Genomic DNA, 15,319 nt, shown 5'->3' with positions numbered 1-15,319 from the left:
ACTTCTTTCCTTACAAATCGACTTAAATAGAAGTGTGGAAAGAAAGTAAAAATCCATTGATTCACTGCAGTTTAAAAAATATGTATATTTTTATTTAGTCATCTTATAAGTAAGTATTGCATTGCTTTGTAGGTCTGGTCCTTCCTAGAATGTGTTTCATCATGTGGAAATGCAAGGAACTAGAGGACAGGAGTCCAGCTCATAATTTGGCACATAAAAATATTTTAGAAATGCTGAAGGTCTTGAAGACAGCCCTGGCTCTTTATGAGTTTCTTTATAGGCCTGGGGGGTATCCCATTCTGAGATGAATGAGGCAGCAGTGACTTCCAAACCAAAGTTAAATTTAGATCTCTCAAAATGGAGTAACATGTGTTTCACTTTGTCCCTCTTTAATGTCTCATCCTCCATTGAAACAGTGGATCTTGGGATATTATTTCACTACCCAAATATCAGGTGTGGCATGGCTAGTGGGGACTGGATCTTTGTGACTTTCGTGTTAAGAATGATTCACAAGAGGATAATTCTAAAAGTCAGGTTCCCTGGATTGTTTCATTTGAAAGTAGGTTCTAGAGGCCTCTGTCCTGATAGTATTCTTGATCATCATGTATGTGGTCCTGCTAGGAGCTGTCAGCTAAAGATACACCATAACTAGGACTGCTATTGTGGTTGGTGATGATACATAGCTTGATTTCTTTTGAACATGCCACCAATGATACCACAGATCCTCTCTAAGCATCAAGACTTCTTTAACTGTATTGTCACAAACTGCTGAAACTGAATCTGACAAAGAATGAAGTTCTTATAAGTTTTAGGTGTGTACTAAACTAACAGCCACTCAGACCCTTGTAAGCCAAGTTCTGCAACACAAATATGACCCATTGATTTGATTTATAGGGAATGATTTACTGACTTCCTCTGCCCATCAGACATAAGCACCAGACTGGGCGTGAATTTCTGATTACTCATCCATTGGTCTAGGCTGCACTTAAATAGGGATAGGGATAGAGAGAAACTCTGCTTCACATGGATGAAAATTCTGTTCTAGAGAATGTAAATTCACTGAGAAACATATTTGTTTCTCCTACATGTCCTATTTATGTCGCAAGCAAAATTTTTAATCTAGAAGTTCTGATATTGTTTATTTTGCAGATGTACAAAAGGTTCATTAAAACAGGGTCCAGAGATTCCTTGTATGCCAGGCAATGATCACCTTTCAAAAGTCTGTATGATACTGAGTAAAGAAACAGGGGTTTAAGGAAATTAGCATAGGACATTTTGTTTACTCCCAGCATTCTTTTTGTAAGGAACTTTTGTGGATATTCCATTTACTGCATGTGTATGGTCAGGTACATACCAAAGCAGGCAGCATACTCTATATGATGGGTCTGATGAAGGTCAAGTACAGTGGCAAGATGACCTCTATGGAACTAGATGGCAAGCCTTTGCTTATAAGTTGAGCAACAGAAGATTTTCTTACTGCCGTGGACACATGTCGGCCAAAGGCTAGGCTACTATCTACATTAGTTCCCAGATCCCTAACAAGTGAGTCAACATTTTAGGGGTGTTTTTATTGAAGATGTAGGTACCTGGGATAGTCAGCTTCCTACAAGGTACAGTAATGCATTCTGGGTATTGAGTTTTAAGCCATGGCAGGGATTTAATGACTGCTCCCAGTTTGCAAGAGGAGTGGGCCCAGCACAGAGCCCTGTGGAACTCCACTAGTGACAGGCCTCTTTCTAGAGGTGTCCTCACTGATTCTAACCTCCTGAGCCCTATCAGTGATATAGATAGCTATGTGTTATAAAGGGGTTTATTTCTAGTTCCAGATGTTTGCTGACAATCTCAGAGTGAGGTATTTTATCAAACACTTTAGCCAGATCTAGGTAGGCATTATGCACCATTTTCCCCTCATCCATTTCCTTAGTGACCTTTTCAAAGAAGTCCACCAGATTCATTAAACATGACCTTCCTTTGACAAAGCCACACTGAGATGGATCCTGTGTCTGGAGGTCTCATATGTCCTTGTTGATGAACTCAATGATAATTGCTTCTTAAGGTGCAGTCAGCTAACTAAGGCAATATTAATCCTAATATTCTGCCTAAAATTAAACTTAGGAATGATAAATGAGGATTGTATTTGATGGCATTGGTAGAGTACTTCAGAATGATATTAAATTGTAAGCTATATTTTAAAGACCATGTACCACCTTTAGTACGACCAGTTTTTGCTGGCTACCTGTTGGAATTTCATCATTAGAAATGCAGATTGTTGACATGCTGAGCAAAAAATTGAAAATCCAGGAGACGAGTAAATCTCAAAAATCACTCTTCTCTTTTATACAACTGTTTTTGCACAGGAGCAAACCCCTGCACCTCCACACCCCCAAACTTATATATACTATCTCTGAGATCATCATACCTAGGAGAAAAGTGAATATTATGGGAAATAGATATGCTGAGTCCAAGATGGCCAAGTCCATACTTTTGGCCATTCAGTCTCTGTGTTTTGGGCCTCACTCTGGCTGGTCCTGAAGTTTCAAATGGTTGCTGTTTTTGTCACTCCAGAGACATCTGCTACACCAAGTGATGACTTCATGTACGTAGTACGTACAATGATTTCTTCAAGACTTGATTACACCTGCTGTTTTTGTCACGGGCTGTCATTGGATGACCACACAGAGTCCAGCTGATGATGGATGCAGTGGCATGTATTTTAACTTCATATTTAAGACATACAACTTCTGTCCCAAAAACTCTTAACTGGTTAGGCATTAACTAGTAGCTAAAGAAAATGGTATATTTCATACTCATTACAACCTAGGTAAACAAGATCATAGTATCAAAAAATAATCTGCTTAGGGTCTACGATCACACCAAGGCCCTCAAATTTGCCAAGAGGAATCTGCTGCTGGAGATTTCAAGGGTATGACTGAGATCACTTGTGCTTAGGGATTTTTCATCTACAGCTTCTTCCATCTGTACCTTTCTACTACATTTGTTACATGAAAATTCCTCTGCCACCAGCTTTTGGAAATATCTAAGAATGTGCCTTTTTCAGAAAGTTTAAATAAACTAAAAGCATTTTATGCAGTTTTAATTAGCATATTGTTTTAATTTATGAAGTTATATAGTGTTGTATGTTTTTGATGGGTTGGCTTTTTGGCTTTGAGTTGAAAAAGTGCTATATAAATTAAAATAAAATAAAATCTGACTGATCCTTGTTATCCCTCCAGTGTCAGATCTACTTTTCAAAACATGCTCCCAATTTCAGTATATTTTGAATGGATTTGAATCACTTATTCTGTTTTCAAGGTTGGTCTTATTTATAGGTATTCTAGAAACAGAAATCAAATTATTAGGTAGTAAAGAAATGCTTTACACTTTAAATATGCACATGCTACATATATAATGAAGTTTCACCTCTTGCAAACAAAATGTAAACCACATGGTTCTAAAACTTATTTCTGAGAAAAGTCTGCTAGATATATTTTCGGGAAAACAATTTACTCAACACATTCACAAAAAAAAAAAAAAAAAACTAGTTGTAAAAAAATACTTTTGAGTTAGTTTCCAATTGAAGTGCTAAAAGATAAATTGTTGTCTATAACTGTAGAGGGTCCCCTTCATATTACCGAAATGCCACTTTACCGACTTTCACATGCTCGAGCAGACAACACGACAGGACATAACATCGACTGCTTGGAACACCTACGGGAAACTGACGGTAAGGAAGGGCTTGGCCAGCATGTTGACCTTTGCCCCTTACCTGCACGGTACTGAGATCTTGGACTTGGTATATTTAGTTAGGGGAGGTGTGGAGGGGGAAACCTCCCACATAGGTTTGTTTTGTTTGCTGTCATTGTTGTGTGTTTGTTGGGTTGGCCAACGGGTTACTCACTGTCAGTTTCCTGTCGATGTTGTCATCTCAGTCATGTGAAAGTCAGTGAAGTGGCATTTTGGTAATGTGTACGGGACCCATTGTAGAATACAGGACAACAGCATTGTGACAAAACACTGTATCTGCCTACAATTGCAATGAGTCAGGATGTCAGAGTCCCAAGTAGATATCTGTCACAAAAAGTCATCCTGTCCATAGATTTTATTATCCTGATGGTTTTTATTTTAGATTTTGTAATTTCTTTAGCTTATTATAAAAATGATGCAGGCTTAGTACTGACAACTGCAGTGACATTAGAGTTTAAACTATTTAGATTTAATTTGCACCTAATGCCTTTGATAAATCTGTGCAGATGATGCCAATCGGATTTCCAGATTGAATAATTTCTCTTAATTGTGTTTCAGAGTACAACAAGACATCGCGCTGATGTGTTTGACTTGTTTCCTGCAACTTTCCAGACAGTAGAAATGGTAGTTACTAATCCAGGTACTTGGTTACTTCACTGCCATGTGAGTGACCACATCCATGCTGGCATGGAGATAACATACACAGTGATACAAAAACGAGGTACTTGTTCTTTTGATACTGTTTATGTAGATACATATGAGCACTGTTTACTGTTAGTCTGCTTAGTTATGAGAAGTGTCTCCCTCTGGTGCACAGGAAGCCTATGAATCATCTTAGATTAGATGTCGTCTAGACATAATTAGTCGCTTAAGTTTGCTTTGCTTCATAGCCATTTTCCGAAGCTTCAGCAAGATTCCTTGGGATATTTAATGACAATCAAATCTGTAAGAATGATCACTGTTTATATAGAATACAACCCCATTATGCTTATTGCAGTAATCTTGCTTTTTACTTTTCTATTCTCTTTCACTACATTGCTGTCCTTTATGGCTAACACTGATAGTCATATAGCTTATTCCCTCAATACGTTTCATTTTTCTTTACTCATCTGTTATCTGCCTAATATTTGCCCATTGTTTATATTTGCCAGTCACCCACACTGTTGTGTAAGATAAAATCAAGTTAGAATGTTAGATGTCTACACAGCATTGCTCTACACAAACTTGTTAACTGTTGGAATAATGCTTATATCCATTGTAGTATTCACTGTTGCAATCCTCACATTTCAGATATCCTGCTTGCAGGTAGCTTCTTATCAGCCCCATTTCCAGAGCTTTGCTCTCCCACATGAATTCAGCCAATGCCCTCCCACCAAGATCAGCAGCACATTGGTGGTATAAAGTGTGCATTGGCTGATGCATTCTTCAGACTTTTTCTTGCCATGCAGTATAGCTTTGTGTTACTCACACTGCATGCTGTGTTGGTCAGTGTATTTCCAGAAGAAGCTCGAGGTAAATACCCCACAGAGGATTTCTTTTATACTACTTCTCTTGTTGCATTGTCTTTTGGCCAATGTCTGATTGTGATTCCTTCACAGATGAATTAATCATTAAAGTAGTAATTTTGTGGTGTTTGGTAAGCAAAACCCCACAAAGACTACCATGCTACATGTTCCTTTTGTTTCAGCCTAGAGCACAACATCAACTTATGTCTGAACTCTGCTAAGTTCACCTGGAGGATAATCCATTGTATGCATGGCTTTACCAGAAAGGCTCATCCAGACTCTGCTACACTTTGCTGTGAAGGAAAGGTTAGTTTGCTGTTATTTTTTTGTATTTCTGTATTGCCTTTCTATATTTTGAATACTGTAGTTTGTTTTCTTTACCTTGTGTTTTGCTTGCATTCTGTTTAACAGCATATTAAAACTTCAAAAGAGACCACAGCTCTCTCTGTTCTGAGTCAGGCAGAATTTTTCCCCTCCCTCCCACCCATTTAAGTTGTCTTGTTAAATACCACTGTCTTTCTAGTTGCCGCCTCTTATGTTAATCTGACCATATATCTCATTTCTCTCTACTTTCACTGGCTTATGTGAGTAATCACAAAACCATCACTTTGAAATCCCACCCTTCAATTATTTAAATTTATTGGCCATCCTACAGTATTTCATAGTACCAAAATACAAAGTAACCACCCTTTCAGTCCATCTTGCTGTTTTAAAAATAGTAACTCTCCACTAAACCTTAACTTTTTAAACAGGTAAAACTCAAGTTACCTACTTTCATATCTAACTTCTAGTGCACACTGCAGAGTGCATTCTTTTCAATCTTACCTTTAAGCATCCCTGTTACTAGCACTTTCTCTAATACCTAAAAGATCATCTCTACTTGACTCCAAGTAGACTTTTCTATCTGTTAAACCTAGCACTTGCTCCTACAGTACTTATTACCTTGATACGGCACTCTTATAGATAGCACCCCAAAAGGCAAACCCCATTTCTCGGTCCTCCACCCCCCGAATCTCTTTTAAAGTTTTTGTCTAGTCCTTCTAGCATGTCGAGGGATCATCAGTTGCTAGTGTCCAGTGTCTCCTGCTCAGCTGGTGAACCTGGGAATATTGAGGCAATGTTACAATTGCCTCATGTACACAGACAACCCTCTCCTCCTCCCACAAAACACAAATACATGCGAGAGATGCAACTATATGGCCAGACTGGAGGCTGAGCTCTCCCAACATAGGACTGGCAAGACCAGTCAGGAGGAGAAGGTTACCACACACACTATAGACCCAGTCTCACATAGTACCATCACAACCTCAAATCATACACATAAACACACAAAGACATACTCGGCTCTGATCAAAAATCTACCAAAACAGCAGAGGCCACCAAAGCAGACACCCAAACAACCACCACCTCAGAACACAACACCTGCAACACATAGACCTCACAGTCAGAGTGTCAAACAGTCACAGCCCTTAAGGCCAAACACAATGCCAGACACACTAGTCATTGGTGACTCCATAGTCAGACACACTGACGTCCCGCTCACCAGACTGAGTAAGGAGAAGGTCACAGTAAGCTGCCTGTCGGGCGCTAGAATCCGCCACATAACGCAAAGCACTCAGGTCTCTCAACAGCAGGTACAAATATGACTCAGTCATTGTCCACGCTGGTGTAACGACCTGAGACGCACTCCTTGGACTACATGAAAGAGACATTGAGGAGCTCTCTGATTATGTAGCCCAGGCAGGTATGACCCTGACCTTGAGCAGTATCCTACCTTCACCAAGAATGATGCCACAATACAGAGATAAGATGATCAGCTTTAACAATTGGCTTAAACTCTGGTGTCATTCAAAGGGGATCCAATGTCTGTCTGCCTGGGATGACATGCTGGACAAGCCACGCTGGACGGCTTGCACCTGTCACCCTGGGATTCGGATATTGGCAAAGGTTCTTGCCACCCCATAGTGCCTTTTTAGGCAAGGCTCAAATTCTAAACCTACCACCCTAGAACACAAAAGGAAAAAAAACTAATGCTGCTCAATGCCAGAAGTCTAAATCTCAAAATGCACGCGAGGCCCTTCTCAGTATGGAGAACATCGATGTCTGTGCAGTGACAGAAACCTGGTTCAAGGCTCCTGAGAGCACCCCAGCACTATCAGGTTTTACTTCTTATCATGCGTTCCGGCCCCAAAATCCGGACAATACCAAGAAAGGAGGGGGGGGTATCCATATTCATCAAAGACACCCACACCTCAAGACTGGTGGCAACACGATGCATCGGAGACCATCCAGGTGCAATTAACCATAGGCAAGACTGCTCTGCAAATTGTAGCATGTTACAGGCCACCTCACAAACTCAGGAACCTCACATGGCCTTCCTGAAAACACTAGAGGGATAAATGTATCACCAAACACCATCATACTAGGTGACTTCAATTACCCTAATATAGACTGGGAACACTACTCAAGCCCAAACACCCTAGCCCAAAAGTTCCTGGAATTCATAAACTCAAATGCCATGGAACAACTAGTCACCATCCCCACAAGAGGAGAAAACATACTTGATCTCATCATCACGAACATGGGAACACAATGTTCAACACCGGAAGTATACCCCTCACTGGTGAGATCAGATCACAAACTAATCTCGCTGGAGGTCCTCATCCCACCCCCACATGAAATAAAAAGACCACAGTAAAGAACTTCAAAGCCGACTTCACACTTCTAAAGACTAGTGTGGTCTCCTTTAAGGCCCCGAGCCGACGGAAAACAGTACTCAAGCCGCTGAATCACTTACAAATGCCTTCTACCAGCACCTGCAGGACTGCATGGATAAGGCAATCCCAAGCAAAACAAAGACTCTTTGTACCAAAGGCAAGCACCCACTCTGGTGGACCCCAGCCATAAACAAACTCTACAACAAAGGAGGAAGCTACTCCAAGATAGAGCAAAATCCTTAAAAAGACACCCTTGATCACTATAAGTAAAAACTAAGAGCTCTCATAAAATCATCCAAAGCAAATTTTGAGAGAAAAATAGCTAAAGACTCAAAGACAATCATAAGGCCTTCTTTAGCTATGTTAGAAACCTGGGAGGAAACTCCCAGATATGCTCAGAACTAGTTCAAAATGATGTGAAGATTACTGATCCTACAGACATTGCCAACATACTGGCTGACAGGTTCAGTGCAAACTTCTCCCCTCCCCCAAAAGGAGAGATATCTATATTGCAGCCCCCAAACATCTCCAACGCCCAAGTGAGAACTGCTCTCCAAAGCAAAAACACAGCATCCATGGGACCTGATGGTGTCCCCGGCTGTGTGCTCCACGAACTCAACGAGATTAAACCCACAGCTAGGACAGCTGTTTAATCATAGTCTTACCTCTGGATCAGGAGTGGCGCACTGCAACTGTGGTCCCACTTCACAAGCGGTGCCTCCACCGACCCTGGAAATTACCGCCCATTAGCTTGACAAGCCTTATCTGCAAAGCCATGGAGAGGATCATAATGGACCTCATAAATAAAGACATAGGAATTTGCAGACTTTGGATCCATCCCAGTTTGGCTTTGTCAAAGGCAGATCATGCCTTCTAAACTTGGTTGACTTTTAAACAGTCACCAAAGCCATTGATGAGGAAAGGCAGTCCATACAGCCTACCTCGATCTGGCGAAGGCCTTTGATACAATACCCACTCGGTATCATTGAAAAACTCATCAGCTTAAATGTTAACCCATACATCACAAGATGGGTTGCAAACTGGCTGAGTGACAGAACCCACAGGGTCAGAGTTGCTGGCGCCATGTCAGACTCAAAGCCTGTCACAAGTGGTGTACCACAGGGCTCAGTCCTGGGCCCACTCTTGTTTGGCATCTACTTTTCAAGTACAAGCAAACACAGGAGGGTTATGGCTGACAAAGTTTGCAGATGACTGCAAACTGAAAACACATCTGACACAGATATCCTTCAGAAGGGTCTCACAGAAACGGATAACTGGTGCCAGAGCCATGGCCTAAAGTTAAATGCCAAAAATGCATAGTCATACCCTTGGGAAAAACAAGGTTACCCCTAGCTACCAAATAGGTGGCAATCCACTGAGTACAGAAGAAGTTATCAGGGACCTGGGGACCCAGGTTGATAGTAGTCTGTCATTCGACACCCATGTAGCTAAAGTAGTTAGGAAGACCTTCTACATTGCCCACCTTATCATGAAGGGATTCTCATCTAGATCAAGGGAGGTCATAGTCTCTCTATACTCATCACTCATCAGACCAATGATTGAGTACAATGCCCCATTCGAATGTATCTGACCCGACACTTGCAGCAGCTGGAGAGGCCACAAAGTTCCTCACCAAAAGGATAAAGGGTCTCAAACATCTGTCCTATGCTGCCCGACTGAAAGAACTCCAGCTCTATTCAGTGCTCAGAGGTGACCTTGCCTAACATACAAGGCCATGTCAAACCCAGATTTGATGAATATGCTTCACCTCAAAAATCTAGATCCGTCAGAGCCGGAGACTTAAACCTCGACACGGCTATTAATAGGACGTGCTGGAGGATAGATTCATCACCCAAAGACTCCTATGCTGTGGAATAAAATCGGTATATGTGAGGCAGAGCACTCGCTGGCCTTGTTCAAGAGAAATCTTGACCAATGGATGGGAGATCGCAGATATACCCCAGGGATTACCTCAGTGTCACTGCTCAACAGAGGCACAGCAAAATAATGGGTATAGTTCCCCATACTAAAGTGGGCTAGGCTTGTAAATGCCCTCGGGCAGATAGCCTAGTATGAACCTATGAACCTATGAACCTATAAAAGACTCTCAAGGAGTTTGCTTTCAAAACGGGGGGGGGGGGTGAAACATGCTCCATGCTACCATGACATTCCCAGCAGCCTCCTGGTCAAGAAAAAGAATAGCAAGAAAAGGGAGAAGCATATGGAAGCCAAGGGGATTTCAGACTACTCAGATTTTCTGGTGTCCAGTGGCCCTGCGCACAGTGAGACACTTTTGCATTCTCCACCCACACAGTCCAGGTCTTTGGTGTGACTGCTTTGTGTACACACACACACGGCATCTGCTTTCTGTATGTACTACCAGAACTGACTCACTTCCCAGTAGTGAAGGCACCTCAGCAACTAAGATACACATCATAATTTCATAAGAAGGTGGGATTTCCAAAGAAATTGTAAACAAGAAAGCTACCAGTAACCACATCAATGTATTTTTTCTTTTATATGAGGTTCTAGATTGGATCCAGTGAAGAGAGGAGTCTTGTATATGGATAAGGAAAATAGAGGTTTAAGATCAATAAACCCAAATGTTTATGCTGCTGCTTTGAATTTGTATAAAGTTTTGTTTTGCATAAATGATAAAAGTGAAACATTAGTGGTAAGTTTTGCTAAAGTACAAATATGAACAATATTTGGATATGTTAAAAAGTCCAAAAAAGAATGTTTAAAGAAATGAGATGATATCAAGAAAAAAATCTTTTAGAGAAATTAAAAATTGATTAAATAGAAAATGAGAGGAAAGTGCTGTATAACAATAGCATGATGTATTATGTTAATCCGTGAGCTGAGCTAGCAAATAAGAAAGCTAAAGCTATAAAAGTCAAAAAGCATGGTGTAATAAGCATGTGGAATGTCAAGATTTTTATTAAGATTAGTGATTATTAAATTACCAGTAAAAGGAAATATGCCATATATAAAATCAATGAAAGTTTATATATATATATATATATATATATATATATATATATATATATATATATATATATATATATATATATAGTCATACTGAAGAAACTACAGAACATATTTTTACAATGTATAAGGCATGCAAAATTGTGGAAACAATTATGTGAAGAAAAGTTCTTTGAAAATATAAAAGAGGTAAATGAAATAAATGTGGATCTTGTAGCCATAAAAATATTGAATATGTTACTAAAATAGATCAAACATTATTTTACATTGTATGGATCACTTGGAATAAAAGGCTAAACAAAGTTATGTTTAATGATAAATGGAGACTAGCAGTAGTTTAAAAAACAAAAAAAATGGATGGTTGTGTAAAATGGAGTGGAGGCCAAATAAGGATAATGAAGATTGAAGTTTAACATAATAATAAAATGTGAGATATTTATTATTGTATGACGATAAAAGAAAGGGATGGAAAATGTACATTGCATAAATAAAAATAAATATATGCATTACTGCACAGTAGTAAGAGGAAAACAAATAAAGTTTGTCATTTCATGAGAAGCAGCTTCTCTAACAGTTTGTGCACAATTTTGAGATTAGATATATGAAGCCAGCAAAGGTGAGGATCTGGTCATAATGGACCAAGCTGATTATTCCGGGTAAATGTTGAACTTGCTACATGAGTGTGTCTATAATGAAATCTATCTTGCCTGTAGGACTATTAAAGTGACATTGGATGAACTGCTCCTGTTTGTGAAAATCTCACAAGGCCTTTTATGATGATCTTAGGTGGATTTTCCCATCATTCCAAAGATCTTTGGTATTGCAACGATCCACTCCAACTTATCAGACCCTCCATTAAGGCCAATTGTAGCTGCCAGTGCATCATTTACAAAATCCCTGGCTAGGTTTATTGACCAGAAAGTTAAGAATATTTGTCCTCCTTTTCACACATTATAAGAGGTTCTTGGGATCTTTTAGACAAGCTCAAGGTAATTCCAGCTAAAGATGATTTTTTTCTTGGTGACGTGTGATATAAAGTTTGTTTTCAGTAATACCACATGATGTGGGACTTGAGTGGTTTGGGGAGAATGAGGCTGATCTAGTCATTGAATTTATGGACTTGGTGCTTAGTCACAACTTTCTGACCTTTGAGAGCAAATATTAGAAGCAGGACCTTGGAGTGGTCATGGGGGCAGTGTGCGCCCCCATATTTGCAAATGCTGTCCTTTTGAGGTTTGAATTGAAAACTCTTTAAACTCTTCCTTTTCAGTAAGTGTGCTGGTTATTTCAGGTACCTGGATGACCTGCTAATTATTTGGCAAGGCACTGTGGCTGACCTGTATGATTTTATTTTGCAACTTCAAACCAGTTCTTCCTTTCTTAAGTTAATCCATGCAAGCTCGACAGAATTAACTACCTTGATGTCGACATCAGGAAACGTGCCAACAGAGAGTTTTCATTTAGTATCTACAGAAATTCAGCTTATTGCAATACAGTTCATTTCTTTACCAGCTACCACCCCTTCCATCAGAAGAAGGGTGTTATCAAGAGCCAATACATAAGAGCTTCCCATTTGACATCAGAAGACACAGAGTGCCTGGAGTAATTTGAGAAGTTATGATCAATGTTTTTGGCCTGTGGCTACTCCCTCTCCTCTTGGATTCCTTAAAAGATGAATTATAGGCTGAGAGGAAACATAAATATGCCCCAATTATCAAGAGTGGGTTAAGCCAAGTAGTAAGACAAGTCAATCATTTTGATGGTGAGAGTCATAGCAACATGGTCCTGCACTAATTTTGGATGTCAAGGATATTGAGAAGATTTTACGTAAGAATTGTTTCGTGTTGCAAAGTGATGAAAGCACCAAAACATTTTCCCCATATTACCATCTTTTACCTACGAAAATACATGGAACATAAAATTCCTTTTGGAGAATACCATTGACCACCATGCTGGACTATCTCCCACTAAGAAATGTGGACATTGCCATCAATGCCCCTACACTAATATAGTCTGCAACAGTTCTTTATTAGGGCAACTTGATATGGTTGAGAATGGTGGAAAGTTCAGTTGTTCTCAGAGAGTTATTTACATGGTTACCTGTGCATTGTGCCCCACTTTTTATGTGGGTAAATCTAAATACGCCTTAAACAAGTGCATTTACCAACATATTTAGAGTATTCAATGTAAAGATGGTAAAAGTACTTTAGCCAGGCATGCCATGTTTTATACAGGTTTCATGAAGTTTACTTTCTTAGTTTTGGAACAAATAAACATTTCTCCCTCTATAGGTGATTGTTGACTATGAATATGGGAAAGAAAGAACAAATTAATAAAGACAGATATAACGACCTTAATCACTAATTGTATGGGCTTGTTATGTTTGCTTGTAGATACTTTTTATTTTATTTTACACCTTGGTATTTTTTTGTATTTTCTTTTTTTATTTGGTTTACTGTTTATGTTGTTTTTATTCTTAGTACGCTGTATGGCTGTGGTGTGTTCACACGTATGTTTTATCTACATATCCACATATGTATAAATAGTAAGACTTATATATATATATATATATATATATATATATATATATTTTTTTTTTTGTGTGTCTTTCGGCTTTTCCAGGTTAGGGGTCGCCACAGCGGAACTCCGGTCCACTAATGATTGGCAGCAGGTTTTACATGCTGGCTTGCCGGGCCTAACGCACAGCCTTCAACAAAGGAATGCCCATTCATGCATGTCGCCACACAGAAGATGCTCTAACTGAGAATCGAACAGGCAACGTCTAACTGTGAGGCGACAACGTGTGTGTGTATATATATATATATATATATATATATATATATATATATATATATATATATATATATATATATATATATATATATATATATATATAGATTCACTTTATAATTTCAACATACTGAAATCCCGAATTTCAGTATTTTGAAACCATAAAGTCGAATGGCCTAAATCTCGAAACTACACAATCACGAAACACAAAATCACGAACAGAAACACACCATACAACACATACATCATCCAACCTAAACCACAACAAACAAAACCCACACAAACACAAAAACACAAACAAACCTACATATATAAGCAGGGAGGCAAGCCTCCCTGTGCCCCCCACACCCCCCTACTTATATATACCAACTCCAAGATCGCACAAACACACACAGAAAGGAAACTCACACACACATTCTACAGCCCCTCACACACACACAGACATCACATGCATACAAACATCAACACATCCAACACACACACACACATACTTTCACCTGCCTACCCTAACCCGCACGTACAACTAACAAACACATTCACACACTCAAACTCCCACAAAAAACCCTAACAAAACACTTACCTTAAATGACACCTAAATCCATACACAACATGAAACACCATCTAGTTGCAACACCACACACAATGCACTGTAAAGCCACAACCGTGAATTTGAGATATTCAGATTCGCAATTATGCACTTTTGCAATTTTCAATGTTCGACTTTATAAGTTCGAGATACTGAAATTCGGGATTTCAGTATTTTGAAATTATAAAGTGAATATATATATATATTATTTATTTATTTATTTTTTTTTTTTTGCTTTACTATAGTTAGTTTATAGGTTAATGTTACATGAGGTTTTATTGGAGGCACGAGCTTCAAGGAAATTAGTGATTGGCCACTTTAGACCTGTTTTTATTGGAGTAGAGGTTTATATGCACATTTCTATTGGAGCAAGTCTTTGATGACTTTATTCATGTTTTGGAGATGTGTTTTAATATGCATTTGATGGAACACTATTCCTTGATCTGTTTTGTAGTTTGTTTGTGCAGTGTATTAAAATGATACACTCTTTGAAACAGATATCTGCATTTTATTTTTATAAGTGACTATATGTATTTTACATGATGTTTATATTTGCATTTGATCATTATACTCTTTAGATATTACCTTGTCATGTCGAATTCATGCCAATGTTTATTTTTAATGTAGATTTTGATTGGCTTTATCATCTAATTTTATTAATTGATAGGCTAGTAGCCTACAAGTAGCTTAATTGGAGACATTGGTTTTAGGAAAATATATGATTGCTTATTTTTACACGTTTTTAGAGCAGAACTTCCTATACACGTTTCTATTGGAACAAGTCCCTTTTGGCTTGGAGTAGAGTTTTTATACTAGTTTTAGATGATTATGTACTTGTTATGGAGAAACATCTATTGATATGTATTTAATGGAATAGTATTTTATTCTGTTTATGTAGTTTGTCTTGTGTGGTGTATTACAGTGATACACTGCTTGAAAAGATATTTATTTAATTTTGTAAATGATTTTATATGTATATATTTTTCAGG

At 38.7% G+C, this 15,319-nt stretch overlaps 1 protein-coding gene across 2 annotated transcripts in view; it reads left to right on the top strand.

Moving 5' to 3' along the window:
* The window catches only part of HEPH (hephaestin), a 995,050-nt gene that overhangs the window by 934,168 nt on the left and 45,563 nt on the right, over positions 1 to 15,319 (top strand). For both annotated transcript variants that reach the window (XM_044057195.1, XM_044057196.1), the window contains exon 19: positions 4,303 to 4,465. In XM_044057195.1, coding sequence (XP_043913130.1) covers positions 4,303 to 4,465 — 163 coding nt within the window. The remainder of the gene's footprint in view (positions 1 to 4,302; positions 4,466 to 15,319) is intronic.

Source organism: Protopterus annectens, chromosome 15.part0, assembly GCF_019279795.1.
Source record: "Protopterus annectens isolate FY-2018-M chromosome 15.part0, PAN1.0, whole genome shotgun sequence".
NCBI lineage: Eukaryota > Metazoa > Chordata > Ceratodontiformes > Protopteridae > Protopterus > Protopterus annectens.
The sequence above is the reverse complement of the archived record's forward strand: the minus strand, read 5'-3'. Positions and strand labels throughout refer to the sequence as shown.